Source organism: Dromaius novaehollandiae, chromosome 29 (assembly GCF_036370855.1).
Source record: "Dromaius novaehollandiae isolate bDroNov1 chromosome 29, bDroNov1.hap1, whole genome shotgun sequence".
Classification (NCBI taxonomy): Eukaryota; Metazoa; Chordata; class Aves; order Casuariiformes; family Dromaiidae; genus Dromaius; species Dromaius novaehollandiae.
The window spans coordinates 870,721-898,078 of NC_088126.1; the positions used below are offsets into that span (position 1 = coordinate 870,721).

General features: G+C 53.5%; 3 protein-coding genes and 1 long non-coding RNA gene across 4 annotated transcripts; all 4 read right to left on the reverse strand.

Moving 5' to 3' along the window:
- Window positions 1-641: 641 nt before the first annotated feature.
- Window positions 642-1,832, reverse strand: LOC112994008 (loricrin-like). The gene is made up of 2 exons (XM_064498882.1): window positions 1,489-1,832; window positions 642-1,094 (listed from the first exon to the last, which is right to left on the reverse strand). The coding sequence occupies exons 1-2, from the start codon at window positions 1,594-1,596 to the stop codon at window positions 750-752; spliced, it is 453 nt and encodes a 150-aa protein (XP_064354952.1). The 5' UTR covers window positions 1,597-1,832; the 3' UTR covers window positions 642-749.
- Window positions 1,833-4,724: 2,892 nt separating this feature from the next.
- Window positions 4,725-5,911, reverse strand: LOC112994011 (loricrin-like). Its single transcript, XM_064498801.1, has 2 exons — window positions 5,884-5,911; window positions 4,725-5,610 (listed from the first exon to the last, which is right to left on the reverse strand). The coding sequence occupies exon 2, from the start codon at window positions 5,587-5,589 to the stop codon at window positions 5,002-5,004; it is 588 nt and encodes a 195-aa protein (XP_064354871.1). The 5' UTR covers window positions 5,590-5,610; window positions 5,884-5,911; the 3' UTR covers window positions 4,725-5,001.
- Window positions 5,912-10,778: 4,867 nt separating this feature from the next.
- LOC135323908 (uncharacterized) lies at window positions 10,779-11,899 on the reverse strand. Its single transcript, XR_010385397.1, has 2 exons — window positions 11,868-11,899; window positions 10,779-11,396 (listed from the first exon to the last, which is right to left on the reverse strand). It is a non-coding gene; the product is annotated as an uncharacterized LOC135323908 (long non-coding RNA).
- A 6,288-nt stretch (window positions 11,900-18,187) lies between these two features.
- On the reverse strand, window positions 18,188-19,325 carry LOC135323899 (keratin-associated protein 5-4-like). The gene is made up of 2 exons (XM_064499009.1): window positions 19,029-19,325; window positions 18,188-18,911 (listed from the first exon to the last, which is right to left on the reverse strand). Exons 1-2 carry the CDS (start codon window positions 19,323-19,325, stop codon window positions 18,285-18,287), a joined length of 924 nt encoding a protein of 307 aa, XP_064355079.1. The 3' UTR covers window positions 18,188-18,284.
- Between the last annotated feature and the right edge of the window lie 8,033 nt (window positions 19,326-27,358).

Genomic DNA, 27,358 nt, shown 5'->3' on the forward strand with positions numbered 1-27,358 from the left:
AGGGGGGGAAATGGGGCAGCTTCCCCCGGCGCCACTGGCTGCAAACCGATCGGACAAGGCTGTCGTAGCAGCAAGGGGATGGCAGGAACCATTTGCTCCACCGGAAAAAATATTGCATCCAGCAGCCAGGTCTGCGGTGTTTGCACCCTTGTCCGCACCGCTGGGTGAAGCCGCGGACGCGCGGGCGGTTCTGGGGCAGGAGTTGCTCTGCGGCCGTCGCACCGTGGGGGGTTTCCGCAGCAGCGCTCCCCCCACAGCGAGGGACGCGGGATGATGGGACCATAAGTGCCGGCCCCCAACCCATGAGTTTCTGCACTGCACATATCGACGAGGTTTTTTGGGGTTATTTTTCTCCTTGTCACATAAATGCTTGTAAAAGAATTAAAAAAGCAATAAAAATATATGCGTGAGGTGTGCCTGATTGCCGCGAGAGGTGCGGTGACACCCAGTGTCCCGGGGCAGGTGGTGGGTGAAGCCCCCGGCAGGGCCCGATGCTGCCGGCGGAGGGAAGAGGGGAAGATGCTGGGGCCGAACGGCTGCGTGGGGCCGTGGGGCGCGGGATGCAGGCTGCGATGGGCACCAGCCCTGTGCGCGCGCGGGATGGGGAAGGAGAGGTTAAGGAAGCACCGACACAAGGCAGATCTCGGGAAATCGTATTTTTATTGGCTCCCGGGCACCTTTCGGGGCTGGGACGCAGCCGGGAGAGCGGCGGGAAGGCAGGAGGGGGCCAGCGGGCGCCGGGGCCCCGCTCACTTCAGCTTCTGCGAGGGCAGCTGCTGGATCTGCTGCTGCTGCTGCTGCTGCTGGAGCTGCGGCTTCCCGTGGCACCCGGAGCTGCCGCCGCCGTGGCACCCGCCACCGCTGCCACCACTGCTGTGGCACCCGCCGCCGCTGCTGTGACAGCCGCCACCGCCGCCGCTGCGGTGACAGCCACCGCCGCCACCGCTGCTGTGACAGCCGCCACCACCACTGCTGTGGCAGCCGCCGCCGCTGCTACTGCTGTGGCAGCCGCCGCTGCTCTGCCGGGTGTAGCGCTCCTGCCTGTGGCACTGGTCCTTTTCCTGGCGGGAGCACATCCTCGCCTGTCTGCTGGCCTGCGGGGAGAGGAGCCGTCAGCGCCCAGCATCTCGGCAAGCGGATTTAGCGGTGCGGCGTGGCGGTGAGCAGGGATGCTGCTGCCTCCGAGCATGTGCTGGTTCACGAGCATCCCCGAGCATCCCTGAGCATGAGCATCCCCGAGCATCCCCGAGCATCCCTGAGCATGAGCATCCCCGAGCATGAGCATCCCCGAGCATCCCTGAGCATCCCCGAGCATCCCCGAGCATCCCAGGGTGTTCAGCCCTGGTACCCAGCGCCGCGGGGCTGGGCGGGCTGTGCCCCGAGCCCGGCAGCGCGGCTGGGGAGGCGAGCGCGGCCCCCGAGCGAAGCCTGTTCTCCGCAGCCGCCAGCGGAGTCCCACCGGGGAGCCGGTGTCGTCGTTGGGCTTACCTGCACTCGGAGGAGAAGCCGGGAGGAGAAGAGAGTGCAGATGGCCAGGACGGGGGCAGCTTTATACGGATCCCAGATCCCCCGTCCGGAAATGAGACAGCTCCCCATCACAGCAATCTGTTAACGCAACACCCAGTCCCCGTCCAGCCACCCGCTGTTTACCCGGCTCGCCTGACTCACGGGCGATGGATATCATCCCTTCTTTATCTGCTTCCTGTGCCAGATAAACACCTAATTGCCAGCCTCACCTGGCTTAATGGGAAAACCCGTGGGTGCCCGGGCTGCCGAGGGCTCGCCGGCTCGGGTTTCGTTCTGCCAAATTACATCCAGGCGTAATTACGGGCCCATCTCATGAGCATTGCTCTTGGAGTCTGACCCCTGCCCTTGGGCCAGCACTGGATAAACCCGGCAATAACCCCGGCAAAAAGCCGGGCGGCTCGGTGCGGAGGCGGCTCTGACGGGGCTGCCGCCCGCGGAGCGAGGACGTGGTGCTCCCGGCTGCCCCGGCGGCAGCGTCTCGGGTCTCGGGTCTTTCCTCTCCCCTCCGCGAGCACAGGGCTGTGCGTTTCCCCCAGAGGCACCTGAGCTGCCAGGACACGGTGCTGGGGCTCGCCGACAGCTTCGCAAGCCCTGCGGTATCCCTGCCCGGGTCTCTGGGCACTTCACCACAAAGTCCCTAGGCACTTTGTTGACAAAGAACAGGGATTTTTGTCCTCTTGATTATAGAGACAGGGAAACGGAGACCGGGGACCTGGAAGACCTGTCCGGAGTTACCTGCTCCATCACCCTGCCCAGCGCCTTCCCCCCAGGAGCTGCATTGGCCCGTACGGGACACAGGCAGCTCTGTATTTAGGGGATCAAAGCAAGGAAAAGTCCAAGACGTAGGAGATAAGGTCGGAAACCACTCAAACAGGTGCTGAGATGCACCTTGGCAATAAGAAGTGCTGGAGCAGCTCTCCGAGGCGGAGGGAACAGCGCCCGGTCTTGGGCTGTTGGAGCTGGGAGCGGACGCCTTTCCCAGGAGACGCTTCAGCTCCTGCTGACTTGTCCCACTCGGCACCGTTAGGGACACGGAAAATGAGTTTCTTCCTGCTTCTGCCGGACGCCGTCGGGCTGGGAGGCTCCCGCCGGGCTCCTGCCAGGTTCCCGTTGGCGGGGGCTGAGCTGGTGCCCGGCTCCCCGCGTCCCGGGGGTGCCCTGCTCGTGGGGAGGGGACCGGCGGCGGCGGCACGCCGCGTCTGCGGGGCTGCAGGGCTCCGCGCGCTGCTGGGGGCCGAGCGGGGCGCCCCGAACCCGGCACGCTGCCTCGATGGCGCTTGCCATTGCCAAGGCAAACGCGTTCCTCCGCAAAGCGCCTTCGTGCTGCTCGAATCTCGTGTAATTTGGCCTTTCCCAGAGGATTTGGGCAGCAGTCGCGTCTTGCCCAGACCAGGGACTGATGTTCTGTGCAGGAGATTCGTGCTTCCTCCGATTACGATATCGGACGTGTTAATGACGGGACGGACCTTATGTTCTCACGTGCCAGCTGTGCCCCAGCTGTGCCCCAGCTGTGCCCTGCTGCTCGCGGGATGGGGAAGCCTCCCTCTGCCCCCGGGGCTTCCTGCTGCCCCCCCCCCCGCCTCCCCCGTCCCGTCCGGAAAGGCGGCACCGCCCCGTCCCCGAGGTCCTTCGCCCGCGTGGCTCGGGCTCACCCGGGCGGGTGTCACCTCTCCGTGGGTCGCCCTCCCCGTGCCGCGGCGGCGCGTGGCTGCCGGAGCCGGCGGGGAGCAGCGTGGGTGGCTGCGTTTCCGCGCCCTGGCCGGTTTGTCCTCTTTTTTTTTTTTTTTTTGGTCCAGAAAGAGCCTGGGGGCTCCGCTGGGAACGATGCTAAACCGCGTGCGGCCGACTGCAAGGCCCGGGGATGCTCCGGTCCTGGAAACGCCCGAAACCCAGGGCTGCATCTCCAGGCCCAAACAGCGCCTTTGGCACCAGAGAAAGCTCTAAGAGCGGGTTGATTTGCTCCGCTGTTGCCTCGTCTCTGTTAGACTGAAACGCGACCGAGCTGTGACGGCGGAGCAGCGACGGCCCTGCAAAAGCTGTGGCCGCTCAGAGGAAGCTCGGCAGCCCGGGTCTCCCCCGCCCGTTCCCCGCGGCCGCCCCGCTCGAGGGCTGCTCCTGCCCCCCGCGCGTCTCCCCCCGGCCGAGCTCGGCGTCGCGAGCTGGGAGCGCGTCAAGGGGAGCCGTGCCCGGGTCCGGCCCCGCCGCTCGGCTCGGGCTGCTCCGGGGGTCCCGGGCGCCGCCGGCCCCCGCTGCTCCGGGCGCCCCGGGAGGGCAGCGGCTGATCCCCGCCGGGACTCTAGAGGCCACTGTGATGTTGGCAGTGGCAGAGCTCAGACGAGCAGCACGGCGTCCGGGAGGCTCATCGCCAGCCGGCGGAGCTGACTCACCGGAGGGGAGAGAGGTCCGTGAGGAAACCCCGGCGTGTCTGGGGACGTTTCACAAACAGCAGAAGAATGAAAACTCGTGTGAAACCATCATTCACGGCGCTAATTACACCCTGGATGATGACAAACAAGTTTATTGCCTCTGCGGGAGGTGGAGACGCCTCCTGAGCGGAGCTGAGCCTGCCGGGAGGATGCTCCCGGCTCCGGCGACCCGGCCGTGCGGCTCCTGGTTCCCACGCGGTTTGTACGCGGTGGTGGCTCTTCCCGATTTCAGCTGCCGGTTTTTGCTCGGTGCACAGCGGCTGCCGCAGCTGCCAACCCGCCGCGGCAGGGAAGAGCCGCCGGCGCCGTACGGCCCCAGGTCCCCGCGTCGGCCGCGAGCCGTCCTGCCGGCAGCTCCTCTGCTGAACCCCCGGGCCCCGGCCAGCTGGGGCTGAGGGTGTTTTGCCCCGCTGGGTTTCCCCGGGTATTTCTGGAGGCTTGTGATGCAAGGCGAATTGTACCGGTTGCTTCGTCAGCGAGTGAAGTGACGCGCCAAGCAGACCCTCTTGTTTTGACCTCCCCGGTGAAGTGTGTGGTTACTTTGCATAAGTGTTTAATTGCCGGGTTGCGTGCACAGTCCGCGAGGAAACTGTTAGTTCCTCCCGAACAAAGATTTCTCTCTTTTCGGTGTGTTTAGGGCCGGAGCGAGGTGACACCAGGCTGAATCGACCTGGACGTGAGGGTGGCCGGGGACACGGCAGGCGTCAGCTTCAGCCACCGAAGGGACAGAAGCGGTTCGAAGGGGTGAAGCAGAAAACACGGACACAAGGGCACTGTAACATAAACTTTTTATTGCCTCCACATCCGCCCCGAAACAGAAATATGGGAGGTGAATTTATCGTAGCGTGGAGCACTTCAGCGTTGCGTTACCCGAGCAGGTGAGGAGCAGCACTTGGCACTGGCGCTGAGACAGCGCGTTGCGTCTTCAGAGCGTGCTGCAGGCCGGGGGCAGCGAGGGGGGGTCCGCGGGTGCCAGGGACGTGCCGAACACCACGGCAAGGCCGGGGGAAGGGGGAGCTTCTCCCATTCACCCAGCTCCTCGTGCCCGTTACTTCAGCTTCTGGGCTGGCGCTCTGCAGACCTGCTTCTGCTGCTGGCTCGGGCAGCGCTTTGCGGCGGGCACGCGGCCCTGCTGCACCGGCGGGGCCGGCACTTGCCCCGGGCAGCACTGCTGGGCGCGCTGCGCCGGTTTGCCGTAGCGCGGCTTCCCCCCCCGGTACCCCGAGCCGTGGCACGAGGACGACGGCTCGGCACGTGCGGCCCAGCCGCCCTCGCGGCAGCCCCCGCCGGACGAGCCGCAGCCCCTCTCGGCGCAGACCGACCTCCCGTAGCTGTTGCACCCCCCCGAGGGGCCGTAGCTGTACGTGGGCCTCCGGACGCAGCTGGACCCGCCGCCGCCGTGGCACGAGTTGGCCGTGGCGTAGCCGTGGCGCCGCTCCGAGCAGACGGGCTGCCGGTAGCCGTAGTGCCGGTAGTCGTGCCCGCTCATGCCCTCGACGCCTTCGCGGTCGCACCCCGAGCAGGAGCCGTAGCCGTAGCGGAAGGGCGTGCGGCGGGTGTCCAGCCAGGAGCCCGAGGGGCCGTACCAGGTGGAGTTCAGGTTGAAGTAGGACTCTCTCCCGGAAGAGTATATCATGTCGGAGTTGTAGGGAAAAGCCTGAAAAACACATGGCCAGATCGTGTTTGTCTTGCGTTTCCATCCTCTCTATTTCCATCTAATTTCCCGCGAAGCCGCCTCGGTGACCCGCGCGCAGACCAGCCTCGCTCGTCGCGAAAGCCTGGATCTGAAGGCAGCTCCTGCAGCTGCCCAGGGCTGACCGGAGCCCGGTGCTCGGCCCGGTCCGAAGGCCAGCGCGAGCATCCCCAGCCCACGACCTCCCGCGTCCGGGCGCCCATCCGAAGCCGCCGGAGCTCCTCCGAGGTGTCTTACCCAAACCGCGAGGGAAGGCAGACGAAGACCAGGGAACGGACTGGGAGAGGCCGAGGGGACGGCTGCCTTTTATAGGATTTCGAGCCTTCCCCTTGCAAATGAAACACGCTGTAGGAACGAGGACTAAATTATTTATTGACGAAGCATCCCCTGCATTTGGGTGCTGTTCTTGGCACGTTCTATTTGACTCATTATTCCTGATAAGCATCTCTTAATTACAACGAAGTTACTGAGCAGGGCACATAGAGGACTCACATCGTTAAGCCACACATCAGCTACACGAGGCAGGTAATAACGAACTTATTCACCATGCTCAGAGGACGGAGCCGTGGAGCGGAGGCTGACGAGCGCCCGGGAGCCGGGAGGAGCCGCGTGCCCGGCACTGGCGTCCCGGCGCTCCCGTCCCTGCCGGTCCTCAAAAGCATTTCCAGGAGCCCCGAGCCCAGACTCGCCGGGCTCTCGGCACCGTCTCCCACAGCACCTTTGCACCAAACCGGGGGGGACACGGGCCGGAGGCTGCCCGGGGGGGGCTGCTGCTGTTTGACACCCTCCCGAGCGCCCCGGGCACCGGGCAGGTCCGCGGGCGGCACCGAGCTGGGCCGACATTTCCCGCTGCGGGCGCGGGATGGGGCCGGGGCGGGCGGAGGGAGATGGGGGCCAAGTGCCGCCCCGGGGGCTGCGGCGCCCGTCCCTGGAGCCGCTTGGCAGGAGGGACGGACGGGAGCGGCGGCGGGCGCGCGTGCAACCCCGCTGCGGGCGGGCGCTGGGCTGCGGGCTCCGGACCGGGCACCGCGCCGCGGAGCGGCCTGGGAACCCCCCGAGGGGCTGACGGGGAAAGAGGCTTGGGGAAAGTAAGCAAAAAACTAAGGAATCTGCAAAGGTGAAGCTCAGCTGAACTTTAATGCAGATAGATTTCCTTTTGGCTGAAATCTGAGTTTCCCACTTGCGGGTGGGAACAGCCCGGCCTGCCGCCTCCCGCGGCGGGTGAAAGGCGCTGCTGGCTCGCAGATGCACCGCCGTGCCAAGACACGAGCTTAATTACCAGGATTAACTTTTAGGAGGGGCACCCTCCCAGCGCGGCGCTGCCGTGGAGCGGACGCAGGCACGGCACACGTTGCAGACCAAGCCGTCTGCACCCAGCTCGGCGGCTGGACGGGCGCGTGCCGGACCAGAGCGGGGTCCGACGTCGCTCCGGGTGTCCGGCCCCATAGAAACGCTATCGCCAGAGCTGAAATCCTCAAGCGTGAATGATAATTTTGTTTTTAACTTTGCAAGTTTTCTTGCAAGAATTTTAAAGACTTTCAACATGTGATGTTGGTGATGTTTTCAGGGGTAAAAGAAAAATCAGGCTTCAACTGAATTTCATCAACTTTATTCTTGAATACACAGAGAGAAAGTAAAACCGCAGGAGGCCCTGACGCCGCTGCGGTCACAGCGCGTGGTTATTTTTCATTACAGTCCTGTCTCTGTTTCCAAACAGCCATAAAATCACGGTCCGCAGAAGCCGTGGGGGAAGCGGCGGGCCGTTTGCACATCCTCGCTCGGGCTCTTTTCGGTCCAGCCGCCTCAGCTTCCCGAAGAGCAGCGAAGGGGCTGCTCTCGCCCGGGAGGAGCGAGGCGGGTGCGGACGGCGGGAGCCCAGCGCCGGGGCCGGGCAGGGCCGGCTGCTCCGGCCCGGCACAAGGACCCGTCCGCCGGGACGGCATTCCCTGCCGGGGCAGTTTGCTGGGCAGCGAAGCGGTTGCAGGGAGCGGGCAGCGCGGGGCGGGCGCTCGCCGGGGCCCCGGCACGGCTCCTTCAGCAGCAGGGCGGCAGGGCGGCGGGCTGCTTCTGCTGGTGCAGGCTGGGGCCCGGCGGGGCGGGGGGCCCGGCGGGGCGGCAGGGCGGGCAGCACCGGCACGGCGCCCGCGGGGGCACCCGGGGGGGCGGGCAGGCCCACGGCTCGGGGCGCTGCTCCGCTCTGCGCCGCGGCTTGCCGCAGTCGCGGCTCCCTGGCTCCCAGGGCTGCGGCGGCGGGCGATACTGCTGCAGCGGCCGGCGGTGGATTTTCGCGGGGGGGCAGAGGGGCCGCGTGGGGGGCACCTCCACCCGCCTGCGGGGCTTGCTGCAGCAGCGGCTCTGCGGCGCGGGGCAGCAGCCGCGGACGGGGCCGGGCTCGCCGGGCAGGCAGCCCCGCGGCTCGCTCTGGCAGGAGCCCTCGATGTCGCGGCTGAGGCTGCCGGGGTCGCGGCAGGGCGAGGGGCCCCCGGCGCCCACCGGGCTTTGGGGGCACCAGCCCCAGGAGCCGCGGCACGCCGAGCCCTGCTCCGCGCAGACCGAGCCGCCGCGGCACGTGTCCTGGTCGCCTTCGCCTTTGCAGTGCTGCATCTCGCGGCAGAGGAGGCAAAGCCCTGGGGGCGAACAGCCCGTCACGGGGAAACAGCCACGGACGGCTTCTCTTGTTCTTTTTCTGTGAAAAGCCCTGGAATCGGAGGCAGCTGAGAATCCGACTCGCCCCGTGAGCTGTGACGGACAGGCTGAGCGGGGAGTGCGAGCCCTGCGACAGCACCGGGGCCAAAAGCTTTATATGCGGCCGCGCGCCCTTGGAGGTGAGGCATGCCGCGGGAATTAATAGCTGAGCTCTGAGTGCCACTTCTCAACGCGGCTGTTTTTCTGGCACTTGCTATTGGGCTCGTCAGCTGCAATTAGCATCTGCCTTGTCGTAGTGTCGGTGCAGCCCTTCGCATACGCGGTGGCCATTATCTAATTAGTTCTTCCATCGGCCGTGTTCAAATGCGCTGAGAGTTACATAACGTCGGTCAGACGGATCCTGGGATGGGGATACCTGGAATACCATGGTGCTGAGCGACGCGCCGGGCAGAGGCTCTCGTGGCGCCGGAAAGCAGCGACCAGGCCCCGGTTTCCCGGTGGCCAGCCCCACGCCCAGGCCCCCGCCGCCGACGTGTGGGGCAGAGGGGTGGGGATGGCAGTGGGTCCGCATGGATTGAAAGAAGGAAAAATTGGTCGTGGGAAACGAATCAGCTTCCTGCCAAGACAAAGAGCATTTTTAAAAAAGGAAAACTGGGAAAAACAGTAAAATCCTGTTTTCAATAAGAAATGATTTTTCAGGGGACCTCTATTTCAACTCAACCGTCCTGACCAGCTCTAAAACAGGCACCTTCAGCTTTCCGGAGGGCTCCATGGAGCCGGGGATCCCCCCGGAGCTCTCCGGGAGCTTCTCCACAGCCGCCACCCAGCCTCATGCCGAGACAACGGGGAGAAGAGGGTCTTTTACCACCTCTTCGTACTTTGCTCCACGCTTCGTGCCCCGATGTTCACTCTGCGGCTGGAGTTGCCACGTGCTAGAGCGGGGGCTGCGCTCGTTTACCTTTTCTCCCTGAATACACTTATTAGCGGGAAAACCTCTTCTTCTTATGCTAACTGAAAGAAGCTGATGGCGTTCCCGCGACTGCACTTCCCTCCTCCCAGTTTCTGTGCAATCGCTGCCACGTCATTGCTACGCCGAGTCCGCTAACTTGCAGGAAGATTGGGAGATTTCCCGGGGGATTGCCACGACGGCCCCTGCTCCCCTTCCCGTTGGGCTGGGTGACTTTGGACCTTCCCCGTAGCTGTCGGCCGGCTCCTGGAGCACCGCCACCAGCTTCCCTGTGCACAGACAGACGCTGGCAGGCCCTTGGATACTGAGTCAGGCTGTGGGGGGGATGCGTTTTCCACTCGGGAGCAAAAATAAAAGATACAGTTCGAAAGAACTCATTCCCTTCCAAGTGAGGAGCATCTCGGTCAAGTGAGCAGCGATGACACCAAAAGCCCTTTTATGCCTCCCTCTGGAATGAGGATGCCACAGAGCAGTGACGACCTCATTAATTAAGTTTCAAGCTGTGTCAGGACCATGCCCACCTCCCGACACTCGCGCTTTGACTCATTCTCCACGCAGCTGCTCTACTTTGCATTTCTGTGGATGGCCAAGGCATTTTTTAAGTACCAGCGCAGGGTGTCTCACAGCAGCCCCAGGCCGCGGGTGCAGGAGGTGTCTCCCGCGCCGGTCACTCCGCAGCTGAGCGTGAGAGAGGCTCAGAGATTCGCCCAGCAGCGGCCGGGTTTGAATCACCTGGAAAAGCACGTGCAGAATCCGGGGGTGTGGATCCAGGGCGCTGGCTGCCTCCGCCGCTTTCGCTGCCAGGGAGAGCGTTCATTCCTCAGCTACAGGCCAGCTGTAACTGCCTTGCAGGAAGCCACAGGACTTGTGCATAACGATGGAAAAGACCTTGCTATCTGCTGAGGGCGTACTAGGTTTTTTGATTCTTAACACAGTCCCACAATTATGCTGTTTTCACTTAATTTGGATTTTCATGCTAGAAAAGATGTTTTGGAGTCACTTTACCTCCTGAGGGTTTTATAAACCATGAAGTGCAAATATGTCACTTCTGAATCTCATCTCTTAAAATTTGTCAGATTTTAATAGGATTCCAGATGAAATTAAGTAGTATTCCTGAATCCTTCAGGAAGCCTGCTTTAAAGCTCAGCAAATTCACTGGAAAGACTTCTATTAACAAAAAAGGCCTTTAGAGCTGGCCTTAGGACCATCCAGATGCTCCTGCTGCAGACTCTGTACTTCTTCAAAGTGATTAGGGGGGGAAACGTGGTGGGGAGCTGCACGGCTGAAAGGAAACGCCGGCCGCTTGGGTAACGTGCTGACGCTAGGAAGTGCTACTTTTCCCCGCAGGAGAGACCGACCCAAGAAGTTTCTGCTCACTGGCTCTCCTGCGGTGCTGTCATCTGTACCACGATGGATAATTGAAAATACTTTGTAATCTGAAACTAAGCAGATTCTAAAGAAGTCCCAGATGAGAGATATAGTTAGAAAAAGAGATAAATGAATCAACATATACCAGCAGTTTGCAAAGTCATAAACTATAGCTTTTATTGCCCTTTATGACTACTTGGAGATTAAAGCAAGAAAGTGGAGTTTGATAGAGCAACAGCATTAAACATCCCGTGCACCAAAAGGAAAATTAGCAGCAGGACTAAGGCTTACAAAGGAACATCTCTCACTGTTGAGCAGGTAGCAACTTCAAAAGCACATCACAGGCATTCGCTAATGAAAGGCAGGCGAAGAAGAGGAGAGAACGTCTCTAAGCAAGGAGGAGCGTAGGGCCATGTCCGTATCCACATCCGACACCGTGCGAGCCGGCCGGGAAGCAGCGGGCCGTGCAGCGGTGGAGGGGACGACCGCGCTGCCCGCCTGCGCCGAGCGGGATCAGCAGCCGCAGCCGCCGCAGCAGCTGTTGTTGTTGTTGTTGTTCGTGCTCACGGTGTAGCAGTAGGCCGGCATGGGGCAGCAGCTCTGCGCGGGCAGGCAGCAGGTCTTGGGGCAGCAGTACTGCATGGGCGAGCAGCACGGGGTCTTGCAGCAGGACTGCTGGCTGTAGCAGCACACGGTGTAGCTGTTCCCGCTGTTGTTGTTACGACCAGAGCAGCATCCGGAAGACATGGTGCGTGTGGTGCAGGCAAAGCTGGAAGAAACAGAGACAGTCTGTGACTGAGAACACGATAATGTGTTTGGAAATGCAGAATTCATTCAAAGCTCTATTTATGCTAAGTTTAGAGAGTCAAGGAATCAACGCCCAGTGCTGACTTGCTTTGCAGTAACACTTCTCTCTGTCTTCTTCCCTGAAACGTAGATGCCCATCTACTTGCACCAGGGCATCCCGAATGTCTTTGCAAGAGCAGCACAGCACAGTGCAGTCTTGGCTCCCTTCTGAGATGTCCTCGGTGCCCCTCCTGCGTGGCCCGCTGACACTCCCGCAGCCTCTCCAACCCTTAACACTTCTGGCTTGTCCCCGTATTTCCTAGTACACAGATCGTAAAAACCAAGCTCTAGCCAGAGTCCCAGTCCAGATACACAGCTATATTTTAGATATTGTTATGATGGATCCGTATCATTTTTCTTTTGTGAAAAGGAAGATTTAGATGTTCTCACTTACCCTGTTGACCAGTGAGGACAGGTGAAGGGAAGCGAAGACGAGCGAATGAAGGGAGCTGGTTCGGGACCGCTTTTATAGTCCCAAACACCTTTATCCTGGAAGTGAGACAGCCACTGACTATTCAAACCTCCCTGTTTATTCACCCAAACCCATACTTCTTAGCTTTACGTGTCTTCTGGTAGCTATACTTTGCCTTATTATTTGTGATCATCACCTTTGTTTTACCTCATAATTGTTTAGCCTGCAGATAATCAAAGGGCTTCTATGAATACTAATGAATTTGTCCTCTCTGCAACCTTGCAAGGGAGCGAAAAAATGCATCCTCGTATCTATTTGAAAAATGCAGACAGTGGCAGCTGAAGATGCTAAGAGACTTACTCAGAGGCGGACGGTGCTGAATCAGTGTTAAGAGCCAAGGCTGCAACCCGTCGACTGTGTCTTCGAGGCACGTGAGGGGCTGTTTCACTGGACTGGTGTTTGAAACAACTATTTGGCAGATTTCGTGAAAATAGGTATGCTTGTTCCTGGTCACAGGACATGCATGTGAGGACGGAGCAGCAAAATCATGAGTTCAGGACATGGCGGGACACACGCTGGTTCCTGGGTCTCAGTCACCTGCAGGTGACTCTGCGCTGGATCATCATCCCCTCCCGAGTGCTAAGAGCACCTTCGCGTTGCCCTTGGGTTTGTCTAGACTCTTGCGAATCCTCCGGCCTGGGTGCTTTAGCTTTGCGTGTGGGCACTACTAACACAGGGCAGACAAGAGCGCTTCAGTGCTGCTCTGCTTTGCCGGACTGCTTTCCTAGGAACATTTTCTAAGCCTCCGAACTGCATTAGCATCTCTTCAGAATCTTTCGCATTTTAATTAAAAAGTCAAGGGGCAGCATCACCTGTGCAAATTGCAACACAAGCAGGCAGGGCTCCGGGGCTTGCACGATGCGTTGCAAGTCGCAGTGTCCCTCCCGCCACCTCTCCTTGCTTCCAGCTAAAATCCCGTTGCGTGCCAGAGCCCAGGTGCCCCTGGGACCGCAGCGCTCCGGCTCCTGGGGCAGTGCATCGCCGGAGCGCGGGGCTGGAGGCTGCACGGCACCGTTTGGGGCTGTTGGAAGCAATAAACGCAGCAGACCCACATGGACCGAGAGGCTGAGAGGGGGCTGAGGGAGGGGGAACAGGAGAAGAGCTACGACAGACACAGGCAGAAAACGAGTCCTAGCTGGGGCCGCGGAGCTAAGCGGGAGGCAGGAACACAGAAGCGATGCAGGGAGAGACACTGCTGAGCTGGAACCATTTTCCTGGAGGGGAGGAAGGTCAAGGTAAGGCAGGGCCTTGGTCAACTGAGCCAGGGTGAATGAATGCTTATTTAATGCCTGTCACTGCCTCTGATGCACTTTACTGTGGGGCTGAATGATGGCAGGAACACAGGGTATTTGGGAGGAATTTTTTCCGCGGCCTAAAATTGTGGCTCTTATTTGAAGACCTCGCAACACCACCCTGAGAGGAGTGCTGCCTAATGAGAGGATGGTGGATCCTGCCTGGCAAGTTCCCTGCCTACTGCCCAACACGCGGCAGGATCCCGGAGCCGGCTGCCCCGCTGTGAGCTGCTACCAGCCCCGAAAGACACAAGCCAGGACCCTGTTTGCTTTCTGCAGGCTGCGAGGGGGAGCAGACTGAGGCTCCTTCCCTTTGATGCCACATTGCTCCTGCAGTAAATCCAGTCAGCTCCTTTCCAGGCTTTCCTGGAAGGAGAGTAATTCCTCAAGTAAAATCCGGAAGAAACAAAACGTGTAATGGCAACTTCTCCAAAGAGAGCAGAAGAACATCCGCGGTATTTCCTTTCCAGCAGGTACTGAGGAGGCATCCACTTGCCTGCCCATGAAAACTGATTAATTTGCAGGGAATTAATTGGGCAGAAACAAAGGGACACACTCCCCTCCTGCCTGCAGAGGGGCAGTTCTCATTTGCAAATCCTGCAATTGCAAGAAGAAATGATGTAGGTGGGCACGTCCTGCCCACGAGAGTGGTGTCCAGCCGTGCATGTAACCTGGGTACTCAAACGGTCTTTGGCGAGTGGGCTGCAGATCCGAATGCAGGGCAGGGACTGAGAGGGGTTGCAACAGTCAGGAAAGGGCATGAGGCGCGGAAGGAGGACTGTGGTGCAGATCTCGCATGCTGTGCTGTGGTACAGACTCAGCCCTGGACTCTTACTGACCCAGTCACTCCTTGAGGAGGGTGGAGGCTTCTCGGCACTTGTTCTAACACCTCAGCTCAAAATCTGGTAGCCCAGACATTTTAGCAGAGCCAAGACCTCCTTCTCGTAAGTGTTAAACTATTTGTAGGGACTCTCTATATGTTCTGAAGAAGACCCTTAACCGGCTGAAATCCACAGAACTTTCCCAGTTGTGATGTGCCTCTGTCAAAGCGTTCCAGAAGAAATTCAAGTCCTTTACATGTTCCTATATTATTTTCTTCCTATTTCCTTTTAGTTTTAAAGTGAAGGGAGAAATGCTGGTCATATAGATACTGGATGTTCAAGAATATAGTTTTCCATAACACCAGACACTAAGCTCATTTTTGATTAGGCCCATGGATAAGCTTAGAGCTGCATCAGGGATACACTGATTTTCTTTGTGGAGCCCAAACCCCCCAGTTAACATCTCCTAGATGGGAGGATGTCCCTCACCAGAAGAAAAAGAAATAAAAACGTGACAGGCATGGTGATGCACTCTGGAAGCACCAGTTAACAAGCAAATAACCACCAAGAGTTTTGCAGTGTCAGGAACTACAGATTTTATTGTTTTTCAGACAGATTGAAGCAAAAGAGTGATGAAAAGAATTTAACATCCCACACAGAAAGACAAAAATTAACAGCAGGCTTGCAAAGGAACATCTCTCACTGTTGAGCAGGTAGCAACTTCAAAAGCACATCACAGGCATTCGCTAATGAAAGGCAGGCGAAGAAGAGGAGAGAACGTCTCTAAGCAAGGAGGAGGAGCGTAGGGCCATGTCCGTATCCACATCCGACACCGTGCGAGCCGGCCGGGAAGCAGCGGGCCGTGCAGCGGTGGAGGGGACGACCGCGCTGCCCGCCTGCGCCGAGCGGGATCAGCAGCCGCAGCCGCCGCAGCAGCTGTTGTTGTTGTTGTTGTTCGTGCTCACGGTGTAGCAGTAGGCCGGCATGGGGCAGCAGCTCTGCGCGGGCAGGCAGCAGGTCTTGGGGCAGCAGTACTGCATGGGCGAGCAGCGCGGGGTCTTGCAGCAGGACTGCTGGCCGTAGCAGCACACGGTGTAGCTGTTCCCGCTGTTGTTGTTACCACCAGAGCAGCATCCGGAAGACATGGTGCGTGTGGTGCAGGCAAAGCTGGAAGAAACAGAGACAGTCCTTGTGATATGGATTATGCTTTTTCTCTGTCTGAATTTCTGAGTAGTTTATGCAGGTTAAAGCATGATTATCCCTAAGAGCATCCTGAGCTGGCTTTGGAAGTCCTTGCTGTCTAGTATCCCAGGACAACCCGTCCCTGAGTTCTCCGCATTTCAGCATTGCCCACTAGGGCATCTGGCATATTTTCCAGCACTGGTTCCATCAGAAAGAAGCCACCCAAGTGTTTCAAAATCAGTCCCGAATCAGACGCTATAGGAAATCATGAATGATTTCCTGCAAAAGCACAGAGAAATACAGCACAGTGCGAAAGAAAAGGCAGGTAGTGAGCTCTGACTTACTCTATTGACTAGTGAGGAGAGGTGAGGAGAAGTCAAGACGAGCGAATGAAGAGCACTGCGGTGAGGAACCTTTTATATGCTTCAAAACCATCCTCCTGGAAATGAGACATTCTTTGGCAATTCTGACTTCACCGTTTATCACGCAGTATACGCATTTTACATCTCTTCCGGTATTTAATCTTTCCCTCTTTCTATTTGCTCATCACCTCAGTTCTGCACCATAATTAGTTGTACACATAAACAGCAGGTGTAAATTTTCTAATGAATTTGCATTATGGGGAACCAGAGGTAGCTATAAGGTATGCGTATCCACTGCTAAGGAATGACCCTGAGACACAGAGACATTAACGATTTGCCTAGGGGAGGCCAGTGCTGAAGCAGTGGGAGAACCATGACTGGAACTTGGAAATGTCACTGCTCACGTCTCCTCCGTGCGTGGTTGGGATTTCGGGGGCAAGTGGAAACTATGGGCAAATGCAAATCCTTTTTTCCTGCCTCTGAGAGGTGGTTGTGTGGCCAAAGTTAAGACTGAAGAATTTCTCTTTTCTTTGTGCTTGGGTCTCCTGCTGTGGTGCTTTGTAATCACACCCATGCTTTTTTATTTCTTGTGTGCTGTTAAGGATTTTTTCCATTTTCATCCATGGAAGGGATGGACTGAGTCTACACGAAGCAGCTTTCCAAGCAGCAGTACACAAATTTCAGCTTTTATCTGTATTGGGGATGGGGAAGGAACTGTGGCTATGGGCAGAGCCAGGCCTGGTCCATGTGAGAAGAAGGTGATGCTGATGGAGTGCTCATCTGATGAGAGGGGGCATCAACATAAGAAAAGAGTCTCAAGATACTGAGGCAGCATTTATTCGTGCCAACTAAAGGTGCCATCATGTTCAGCAGACTCTGAATGTGAGGCTGGAATGGTGGCAGGTGATCCATGATGGCTGGGACACGTAGTTTCTTCCCAAGACGCGAGTATGGTCTCCGATGGCGTTGAGTGTCTCTCCTGGAATTGTCCCCAGGGGAGCATTGTTCCGGTCACGCGATAATAGGCAGATACCTGCCTGCAGGAGGTGATGCCCTCAGACATGCTGTCCACTGAACAAGTCATTTATCTCCTTTTTATCAGGCTTGATTATCAGAATATTGGTTAAGATGATCTCTGGATAGAAATGTATGTGAACCCTGAGAGATTGTTGCTAATTAGGGTGTTATGCTGATGCTGTGGAGACACTGGGATTTAATGTCTGTGTGTGTCAAAAATAAGATCTTACACACTAAATTCCTTTTCTACAACACGCTATGTCTTTGCAAACTTCCACAGTGGTCAAGTGAATTTGGGAATGGCAGTATTTTTTGAAGTGGAAGGAATCTGTGATCCCTGCTCTTTCAGCATATGCTGAAATCAATATTCACAAGATTTCCTTAACAGAATATACTTCTGCTATGGTATGGTATAGGCTACATTTCTGCCAGTGCAGTGAAACTTATTTGCTTATTAATCAAAGGCTCCTAAAAACCTGAATAATCTTTTCATGAGAATCTATCGTGGTAGAGAAGATCATCTAAATCCAGACTTCGCGCGTGCTCTGAAGGTTAGTTTGAGGGAAGCAATCAAGAGAGTGCTCAAGGCATTTTCTGTAGACTGCCATTCAGAACTGTCCTGAATTTTAATAGTAAAGGAAGTCCCAGCCAGGTATAGAGGCTTTGTTGACTCATGTGCATGCTATTTTAAGAATGGAACTTTTAAGTTGTATTTTAGCACCTGGGTTTCATTCTGGCTCTTGTAATCCAGGAGTGCCGCACGCATGGCATGAAAAGCTCTGCTAATATAAACATAATTAACCATTTTAAAGTGTCTCTTAATTTTATTTTTGAAGATGGTAGTGGAAGAAGATGGTACCTGGTATTCTATGAGTAGTGAATTCCTCTTTCAGTACATATTGAAATTCTCATTTCCAGTATCAGTGGTGAGTTCCTATACATCTCTGGGAGTGGTGCATTTTCAGATGGTAGAACTATGCATGCTTCATTCCCACTGTGTTCTTCAAGTTTTTTTAATATAAACTTTTAGTTTTATAGTCAAAATTATGAAAAGTCTCTGAGGTAGAGGGTCAGTAGGTGCAAAAAAGGTATCACAGTGTTCTGGTGCCTTTAGACATGGCCTAATTTATGCCAATGGAGAGCATGGCTGAGCAGATCTTCATGCTTCCTGAAGGCTCTGACGTGATATGGGAACACATCTGTAGTCATGGGCAGTCTGACGGAAAACAGAGAATGGCACCAGAGTGAGGACGCGTTCTGGGCAGAGGGTTGTAAGAACAACTGAATGACAAGATACTTTAGGATTTGCTTAAGAATAAGTTTTATTGTCTACCAGGCAGGAGAGAAAACAAAGAATGAACCCATTAACAACAAACATACCCCATGTCCCACACACCAGGAAGACATACTTATACACAAGATTTTTTTGCCTTATACAATGGTCGATGTATTCAAGTACACCACAGAAGTTCAATAATTAAAGAACAGAGAGAAAGAAGAAGACAGCTTAATTTTCAAAACAAGAAGAAAATTGTTGGGTGTTTGCTCCATTATCATGTGAACCAGAAAGTAACGGCAGGTTGTCATCTCCTTGTAGTGGTGCCTGGTCTTGTTGCACTCCAGGGACGGCAGCTGGCAGAGCTGCTTTTCCTACCCCAAGTGAGGTCAGCAGCACTTTTTGATCGAGTAGCAGCACTGCTGCATGGGTACGCAGTACTTTCTCATGGGAGAGCAGTAACTCACCGGGCTGCAGCTCACCACAACAGGCTTTTTCTTCACCACGGTTGAGCAGCAAGACAGAGATCCACAGCAGCAGGAGATGCAGCCACAGCGGCTGCACGGCAGGCATTGCTGGGTGCAGCAATAGGTGGACTTCTGGCATGGCTTGACACAGCAGCTGGACTGCTGGCATGGGTTGCAAGAGCTGGACTTCTGGCATGGGTCACAGCAGCTGGACTGCTGGCATGGGTCACAGCAGCTGGACTGCTGGCATGGGTTGCAGGAGCTGGTCTTCTGGCATGGGTTGCAACAGCTGGACTTCTGGCATGGGTTGCAAGAGCTGGACTTCTGGCATGGGTCACAGCAGCTGGACTGCTGGCATGGGTTGCAAGAGCTGGACTTCTGGCATGGGTCACAGCAGCTGGACTGCTGGCATGGGTCACAGCAGCTGGACTTCTGGCATGGGTTGCAAGAGCTGGACTTCTGGCATGGGTCACAGCAGCTGGACTGCTGGCACGGGTCGCAACAGCTGGACTGTTGGCAAGGGTTGCAACAGCTGGACTGCTGGCATGGCTTGACAGAGCAGGTGGACTGCTGGCATGGGTCGCAAGAGCTGGACTGCTGGCATGGGTTGCAGCAGCTAGACTGTTGGCATGGGTCACAACAGCTGGATTGCTGGCATGGCTGGACAGAGCAGGTGGACTGCTGGCATGGGTCGCAACAGCTGGATTGCTGGCATGGCTTGACAGAGCAGGTGGACTGCTGGCATGGGTCGCAACAGCTGGATTGCTGGCATGGGTCACAGCAGCTGGATTGCTGGCATGGGTCGCAACAGCTGGATTGCTGGCATGGGTCACAGCAGCTGGACTGCTGGCATGGCTTGACACAGCAGCTGGTCTTCTGGCATGGGTCACAGCAGCTGGACTGCTGGCATGGCTGGCTGCAGCACACCGTCTTTCCAGAGGAGCAGCATCCACTAGAGCTCATGGTTTATGTAGTTGTAGTGCAGGCAAAGCTGGATGCAATGAAGACCTGAAACACAGCATACTCTCAGACACAAGTTTATCAAGACACCTGGCATTATCCCAGGGATATCCATATACCTTTTGAACTATTCTGGGAACTGCCTTTCCTGTGCTGATCCATGAACATCACTTCCTGAATTCCCAGCCCCAAAACTTTGTTTTCCATTCCCAAAGCCTGAGCTCTTTCTGCTGTCTTTTGCAGTAAGCAATAGACCAATATGCTAGGAAAGTCTGGATTTCAGACAGAACTGTAGATCAGATACAAAAACACTTTCAGACTCATTGCTTGACCCTATTACAGCCCTTGTTAACAAAGAACATTGCCAGCAGGTGAGACTTACCGTGTTAACGGAGTGGTGTAGTTGAGTGAGGAGCAAAAGGATGGGAGGCCTTTTATTTAGCCCGAAATCTGCCTGCCGGAAATGAGATACCCTATAGCAATTCTGACTTCATCACATACCCACCAAACCTATACTTATTTGTTGAATGTGCCCTCATCTATTTAGTCTTTGCCTCAGTATTTTTGACCACCCCCTCAATTTTGTATTATTACCAATTTGTTCTGTAAATTTTTTACAGTTTTTTAATGTCAAGTTAATTCTTGTGAACTGCTTAAAAGGTATGTTTCTGCTCATTTCATATACGGTAATGTCATTACACAGGGATGTTAGGTGGCTTGTTCAGAGGCAGCGAGTGCTAAATTAACATAAAAATCCTAATTGCCATTGAGAAGTGGTGGATTCCAGAGGCATGCAGAGGCCTTTAGGAGGCTCATCACTCCGTCACCCATGTTTTGTTTTTAGATGTAGAAATGGCGAAGCCTGATGGCCTTCTTCGGTGTCTCTGGTCATCAGAAGAGCAAATATAATGCCATGTCCAAAGAAAGTTCTTGACATCTCATTCCTTGTTCAGGGCATGGGAAAATGCAGGCCCAGGGCTTTGCCAGTATGAGAAATTTCAGATGAAAGAACTGTGAAGAAATTTGGAATAGGGTTTGGGTCAAATCAGATTCCAGATTTTTTTCCAATTCCTTTCTGACATCTTTAACTAAAAGCAAAACACAGAACTTTTCTGGAACTTTTGCATCCTGTTTCTGCTTAGCATAATTTGATCTGTAAAGTTCCTATTACATTTTTTTAAGTTCTAGTCTGCCCTCAAGTAAGGAAAGATCTACCTACGGATGTCATTTTTGGAATAAACTCTGTGCTTGGTTCTCAGTCACCCATTGGCAGTCATTAGCGCTGATGCTAATGATCATGTTGCAATTATTCATTAATGGTGTCAGTCTTTATTTTGCATGAAAGCCTGAAGGCCTCACATGATACGCTTAGCATCTTCAGGACTTCAAATAAACTATGTGTTTTTAAAAAATTGTCTCCCTCTAGTCAGGGGGAATTCACGAGACCCAGGACCATGATGTATATCATTAAATGTTTCATTTCTCAGATCATTTTGGAATGCAGGGCTGCTCCTGCCGCAGTGGGTCTGCACATCTGTGGTACGAGAGCACTGAAAGGACCTCGGACCACCCTCCCTGGTAGCATACAAGAATCCACTGTATCTCTGGGCAAGCTCTTTCTAAGGTTAATTTTCCTGTCTGTTGAAACATGGGCTTAGTTTCCTATTGAGTTTGTCTAGCTTTGTGCTAATGACTTGGTTAGACCAGGTCACTACCACACATTAAAATCTAATTAGTGATACAGATTTACGCCAGCTGAACACATGCATCTCAGCTAAAAACAAAGGAGGCCCCCGCCAGCCTAGAGGATGGCCTGGAGCGGATTTTTGAGCCTGGAGCATACCGAGAAATGACAGCAGACTCCAACATTAGACACGTGGGAGGTGCTGAGCAGTGAGATAAAGGAAGAGATATTGGTCCAGATGAGGCAGTTTTCTATGTGACTTCATACAGGTCTGGTGCATTACTTCATCCACTGCCCTGCTGAGTCGAAAAATATACTGCTGTCATTAGAGCTGGATATGCAAATTAATGATGTCTAAAGTCATGTGAGAGAAGTCCAGTCCACAGACAGCTTAGAGACCCTTTACCAGTTTTATAAGAGGAGTTTTATGAAAGAAAGACTCCAGCCATGTCCAAAAAAAGATCCCAATTAAATTCTGAGTGGCATAACTGAACTTTTGAAGTCTCTGTAAGATGCCCAAAGTAATACTGTGCTATCCATTCGGTTTTGAGAATTACATAGGTGGTGAAGCAATCCTTTCTGTGAAGCAGCTAATGCAAATTCTGTGTTAAACCTTAGGGAGCTGCTCATGGTTTATCCTGGTGGTGGAAATCCGCTATTACGGTATTTAACCCACACCTGGTAGAGCAGAGATGTTCCTCTTGGCCATCTAGAGCATTAGATGTGGAGGACTTCTTCCCTTTCAAAATTTTTATGGTCTTTGATTTTTTAATTATTCTAATGAGGTAAAAGCCTTGATTCTTGCTGTTCTGAATGGCGAACCTTTCCAGGACTGTCCAAAGCTTCTTCCGTGTTTCCATGTTATTTCTGCAGTCTCACTGTCTACTGGCTGCAGTCAGCACGGTTTCTGCGGGAACTGTTCAAGGCTAATACGAGGCTCCTGAAGTTCATGGAAACTTCATACCCAAGCACAGTGGACGGCATTACCACCTCAGAGGCTCTGAGCATTTTGTGGGACTAAAAAAGGAAGACGAAATAAAATATTCTGTATTAACCACAGAATAGAGAGCTCTAGACCTGCAGGAAAGGAAAGCGAAGGAAAATGAACAAACATAAAAGACGAAACTACTCCTGTGAATTGAAAGACTTATTGACTCAACACCCACTAGTACACAGGCGAAGAATGAACAAGGAAAATACAGTGTTCCCAACGGTTGCATGAAAATGAGCCATCTCTTAGTAATGGTAACAATACAAATGTAGGTCTGTAATTAATTACCCTCTGTGTCCCGTTTTCAGCTTTTCCTCTTTAATAGGCTGTTCCTCTATAATGACAATTTTCCCCACAACTTATAAGTAAGTAATTCCAATTAGGTATTTTACCAACTGGTTATTTACTAGCGACTTCCAGAACCCCATCCATCCAGCCTATTTCACATGTCTGCCCGGGATGGATGAATCACGCGCAGGGAACCTTCTCTCATTAAACACTGTAAAAAATCTTTAATTGAGGTTGTTCCAAGTCAGGTTAAAAAAACTGCTGGATTTCCTTTGTTTTGTTTCCAAATATAGCAGTGGCTTTTAAAGACCATATCTGCAGTAAAAGCATGAATGTGCGAGCCAGGCCCCCAGCTGTAGCTGGGGAACCACACTGCATCTGCTGAGCTCCGTGCACGTACCCTGTTTTCACACCCGGCGCGTTTTCCCGGCGCTCTGCACACGGAGAGCTGTTCCTGGTACCCCTGGCAGGTGCCATGGGCATTTGCTGCAACTTCATTTTCCACAGCTTTCCGTGAATTTTAGCTATTTTAATCACTGACTAAAGCACAGGCCTAACCACAAGGAAAACCATGCCCAAGATGCCACCAGACAAGCAGGTATCAGGGAACGGTAACTAAATACACCCAGAACTATGTGGTAGTCTTGAAGCACAACTTTTATTGTCTTGCTGGGGACAGAAGCAGAAAAGCAAGACAGAAAGCATCCATAGCAGGCACTGAGCCTGGCATTGCCAGAAAGAACATAAACAGCTCAAAGATAATTAAGCTGAGCTACTTCACCAATCACTACGCGACCCACCAGCTGTTTTAAAAGCATTTGCTTGCAGAGAAGCAGTAGAGCTGGGAAGGGATGAAACAGGAGATGAGCTTGAGGCCTCAAGGGAGGAGGGAGCCGGCAGGTCTGGGCTCGGGGCTGGATCCTGTGACTAGTACTTGGGGCACGGCGGGGGCAGCTTGCAGACGTTCTTGCTGTACTGGGGGCAGCACGGGACCGGGGGGCAGAACTGCTGCAAAGGAGGGCAGTAGCGCTGCGCGGGGGGGCAATAGCGCTGCACCGGGGTCCAGCACGGCGACACGTAGGTGTACTTCTGCACGGGCTGCCTCTGGATGGTGTAATGGCAGGAGGGGCCTGCGTCGTGGCAGGAGGACCGAGCAGCATGGCACGAGGATCGGGAGCTGTGGCAGGAGGATTCGTAGCTGTGGCAGGTCCCGCGAGAGCACATTTTTCTGGAGTACCGGCAAAGCTGCTGGGAACAAAAGACCATCCTGACGAAAGGAACCCTACATTTGCTCCATACTTTCTAGTTTTTATTTTTCTCCGGAGTTCCCCAGGGAACTGTTTCTCTATTTTGTTCACCTGCTAATCCAGCTCCGGTCTGAACGCACCCTTGTTTCTGCCTAAGTGCCAGCAGTTGCTCTGGCAATTTGTGCACTAAGCTTGGCCCCGGCAAGCAGATGCAATAGGCCCCACAAGTTACTCCCGAACCGCATTCCTCATCCCAGGGCCCTTGTGAAATGGTGCTGAGCTTCTGTCGCCAGAGTTTCCCTTCACGTTGTCCCCCCGCGGCTTCCCTGTCCTCGGCGTTCGCCCTCCCTCCAGCTGTGCCCAGCACACCCGTCCTCTAGAGCACTGCGAAGGCACGGGCAGACCTCGGCCAGCTAAATCCCGGCTCTAGGGAGGGAGAATACATTTACATCACTAAAAACCTGCAATGGAAGTATCTTCTCTCCGATCATAGGCAGGAATAGTAAAATTGGTCTTACCCTTTTCAGCCGCAGGGAGAGACGACTGGAAGCGAAGATGAGCGACTGGGGAGGACTGGGCTGAGAGGTCTTTTATACGGTTCCAAAAGTTTATCTTGGGTATGAGACATCTCTTCGCAATGACAATTTAATTATTTAAGCACTCAATACTGCATATGTTCATGCTATCCTATTTTTAGTGCTTCCGCTTTGACACACAGTATTTCATACTATATTAATTCCTAATGAATTCCCTATAAGGTTTTAGGAAGGTATTTCTTTCCTGTTTCCTGGCGACTGACACTGGGATTGCATCAGGGACAGAATCGTCTTCAGGTCTCACGAATGCTGACTCCTGGAGTTGGCCTACCATTCTGTGCAAGCGACAGCTCAGGAGTTTAATTTACATGTTGCTTAGTGCCAAGAGGAAATAGGATTGCCACCTGCAAGAGATGGGCATGGCATGATTCCGGGAAGCCTCGCTTGATTTCTTGGGTTCCCTGGTATGATCCAAACGAAAATATTTCTGATTCTTCATCTTCTCCTCAGTTTGCCAGATGACCTTGCTGACCCCAGCGGTTTTTTCCACATATATCAAAGATCACTCAGTCCTTAAGATCAGGGAAAAAGGTCTGGCCCTGAGCTCTTCTTGGGGTCTGTGTATTTAAGTGCTCCTATTCTTTGGTGTCTCTTTCACTTTGGTGCTTGTCTGGTCTCAGCGCCCGTCCTGCAGTGGCGATTCTCATTTCCAGTCCTTCGCTGCTTTGTGACGGACCTGCACACTGATGCTTCTGCTAAACCATTCCACCCCCTCAGCAGACTTCAGAAATCGGGGTGTCGTCAGATTCCACCTACTCAAAAATGTTTCTGAATCTTTTAAATACAGGTTGTGCTAAGCAAAATGTGATCTCCAAAGAGGTTACCCATTGCTTGCCGTTTTTTTACAGGAGGAAATAAGGAAAGCCCAGTCTGCAATGATGAAATGTAATTTTTAGTGATGCATAGGTCAGAACTTGCTCAGTTACATTCAACATTGTTTGGTTTATGATCTCTCCGTAATGACATATTATGGTGCTCTTATTTGTGTTATGCTAGTGCAGTAGAGTCTTACATGGGATGGACCTTCTCCAGGCCAGCCCATTTCTCTATTCCAAAGCATATGTTAGTGATACAGCAATACCGGAATACAAAATGGAAGTTCATGTCTTCTGTTTTTCAGAGGCATAGATGTATCGAGGTATTTGAAAGTATTTATATGCCCAAGTTATGAAGTTCTGAAGCTGAGTTTAAATTATTGAGTATATTGAATAAGAGTATTAGTAACCATGAACTTTTTATCCCCCTTTCATTTAATGAGCTTGTCTCCAAAAAAAAAAAAAAAAAAAAAAAAAAAAAAAAAGACCAGGGCTTTACATTCAATTGTTTTTGATGTTGTTGTTTTCAAAATGATGGGACAAAATCTCTGCAGACCAGCTCATCTTCTGGTGTAAACAGAGGAAGCTTTGGTCTGCTCAGCCTTTTAGATCCATGCAGATTTTTGGTACCTGAGAACTTTTTCCCTCTACTAATGTGTCTGTTTACTTCACAAATGTATGAGGGAGTTGTTGTTATTGGTTAACAAGTATTAGGGCATTTCTAGAATACAAGAAAATTTGACTGAAGAACCCAGAAAGATAAGTGTCTAAAGAGAAGAGGGAATAAATAAATTGAAGGACAATGAAGCTCTCATGAATTGTAAGCTTTATTGTTTCCCACGCCCAGTTGAGTCTAAACCAGAAGTGCATGCATAAAAAGATTCCTAACAGCAATTATGCGCTGAATAATTAGAAAGGACATTTCCTGAATAATTAGAAAGCACGACATCTTGAATGATGATTAGGGGAACACTTCATCCACAAGAGTGGTGAGGTACATTGCAGACACCCAGGGGTTTCAGGAGAAAAAGATGATTTGTGGCCATAGCATCCAAGGGAGGAGGGAGCCGGCAGCTCCAGGCTTGGGGCCGGATCCAGTTGTTAGTACTTGGGGCACGGCGGGGGCAGCTTGCAGACGTTCTTGCTGTACTGGGGGTAGCACGGGACCGGGGGGCAATACTGCTTCACCGGGGGGCAGAACTGCTTCACCGGGGGGCAGAACTGCTTCAGCGGGGGGCAGAACTGCTTCACTGGGGGGCAATAGCGCCGCACCGGGGTCCAGCACGGCGACACGTAGGTGTACTTCTGCACGGGCTGCCTCTGGATGGTGTAATGGCAGGAGGGGCCTGAGTCGTGGCAGGAGGACCGACCATCATGGCACGAGGATCGGGAGCTGTGGCAGGAGGATTCGTAGTCGTGGCAGGTCCCGCGAGAGCACATTTTTCTGGAGTACCGGCAAAGCTGTTGGGAACAGACAACATGTCACCCTGGCATGGAAACTACTGTAACCTGCAATTTCCTCAGCTGTTTTTCTGTAGGGTTCTGGGGAATTTCATCTTCCTCTGCTTTGTAATATATACAGGAGATCATGACCCTGAAAGTAATACTGCCTTGTCTTTTGGGAGATATTCTACCGTTTCCTGTCTTGCATGGTCTGACTCTGATGGGAATTTCCCTAACAAGATGCTTCTGACCACTTTTGTTAGGTATAGTTTACTTTTAAAACTTTGCACTGATTCACCTGAGATCTCTCTCTTGCTCTCCATCACCAAAGAGTTTGGGAATTAATTCCTTGCTGGGCCCCAAGACTTTGTGTCTTTGCAGTTCCAGTCCTTCAATTATTCCCATTTTTCTGTCATCCTATCTGCATGAGCACACCACATGTGCTCATATCCTTCGCTGTATGTCCTTCACATAGCTTAAACATACAGGCACCCATCACATACCAAGAACAACAATTTTCTAAGACAAAGATAAGGTCAGACATAGAACTAATCAGCCAAAAGGTGAGTTCCCACTGCTAAGCAGAGTATATATCAACAAAAGCCAACTTACCCCTTGTTGGAACAAGCACCAGCAGAGAGAAGTGAAGCTGAATGAAGGAGGAACAGGGAACGGAGAACTTTTATATACTTCCAAAGGGTTGTCCAAGAAATTACGCGTTTCCTGGTAATGATGACAATTAATTACATACCCAAATCAATGTTTATCTTCTGTGTCTAGTTTTTAGCACTTCCTATTTGACACAGTCAGGAAAAGCAATTATGATTTTTCCCATAACATGTTAATAGCCAATGGATTTCCTAATCTGCTTTATGTGGAGATTTTGAAGGTAGTTGCATATTCACATCTTAAGAATGAACCTAACCCTAGAGTTATTAAGTGATTTGTCTTTGGGCAACCAGTATTGCATCA

Excerpts from the sequence above, each read along its gene's own strand:
- LOC112994008 (XM_064498882.1), bottom strand. The coding sequence starts at position 1,596 with ATGGGGAGCTGTCTCATTTCCGGACGGGGGATCTGGGATCCGTATAAA. Across the intron at positions 1,095-1,488 it reads GGCTTCTCCTCCGAGTGCAG|GCCAGCAGACAGGCGAGGAT; the intron begins GTAAGCCCAACG and ends CTCTCCCCGCAG.
- LOC112994011 (XM_064498801.1), bottom strand. The coding sequence starts at position 5,589 with ATGATATACTCTTCCGGGAGAGAGTCCTACTTCAACCTGAACTCCACC.
- LOC135323899 (XM_064499009.1), bottom strand. The coding sequence starts at position 19,325 with ATGAGCTCTAGTGGATGCTGCTCCTCTGGAAAGACGGTGTGCTGCAGC. Across the intron at positions 18,912-19,028 it reads GCCAGCAGTCCACCTGCTCT|CCATGCCAGCAGTCCAGCTG; the intron begins GTCCAGCCATGC and ends TGCTCTGTCAAG.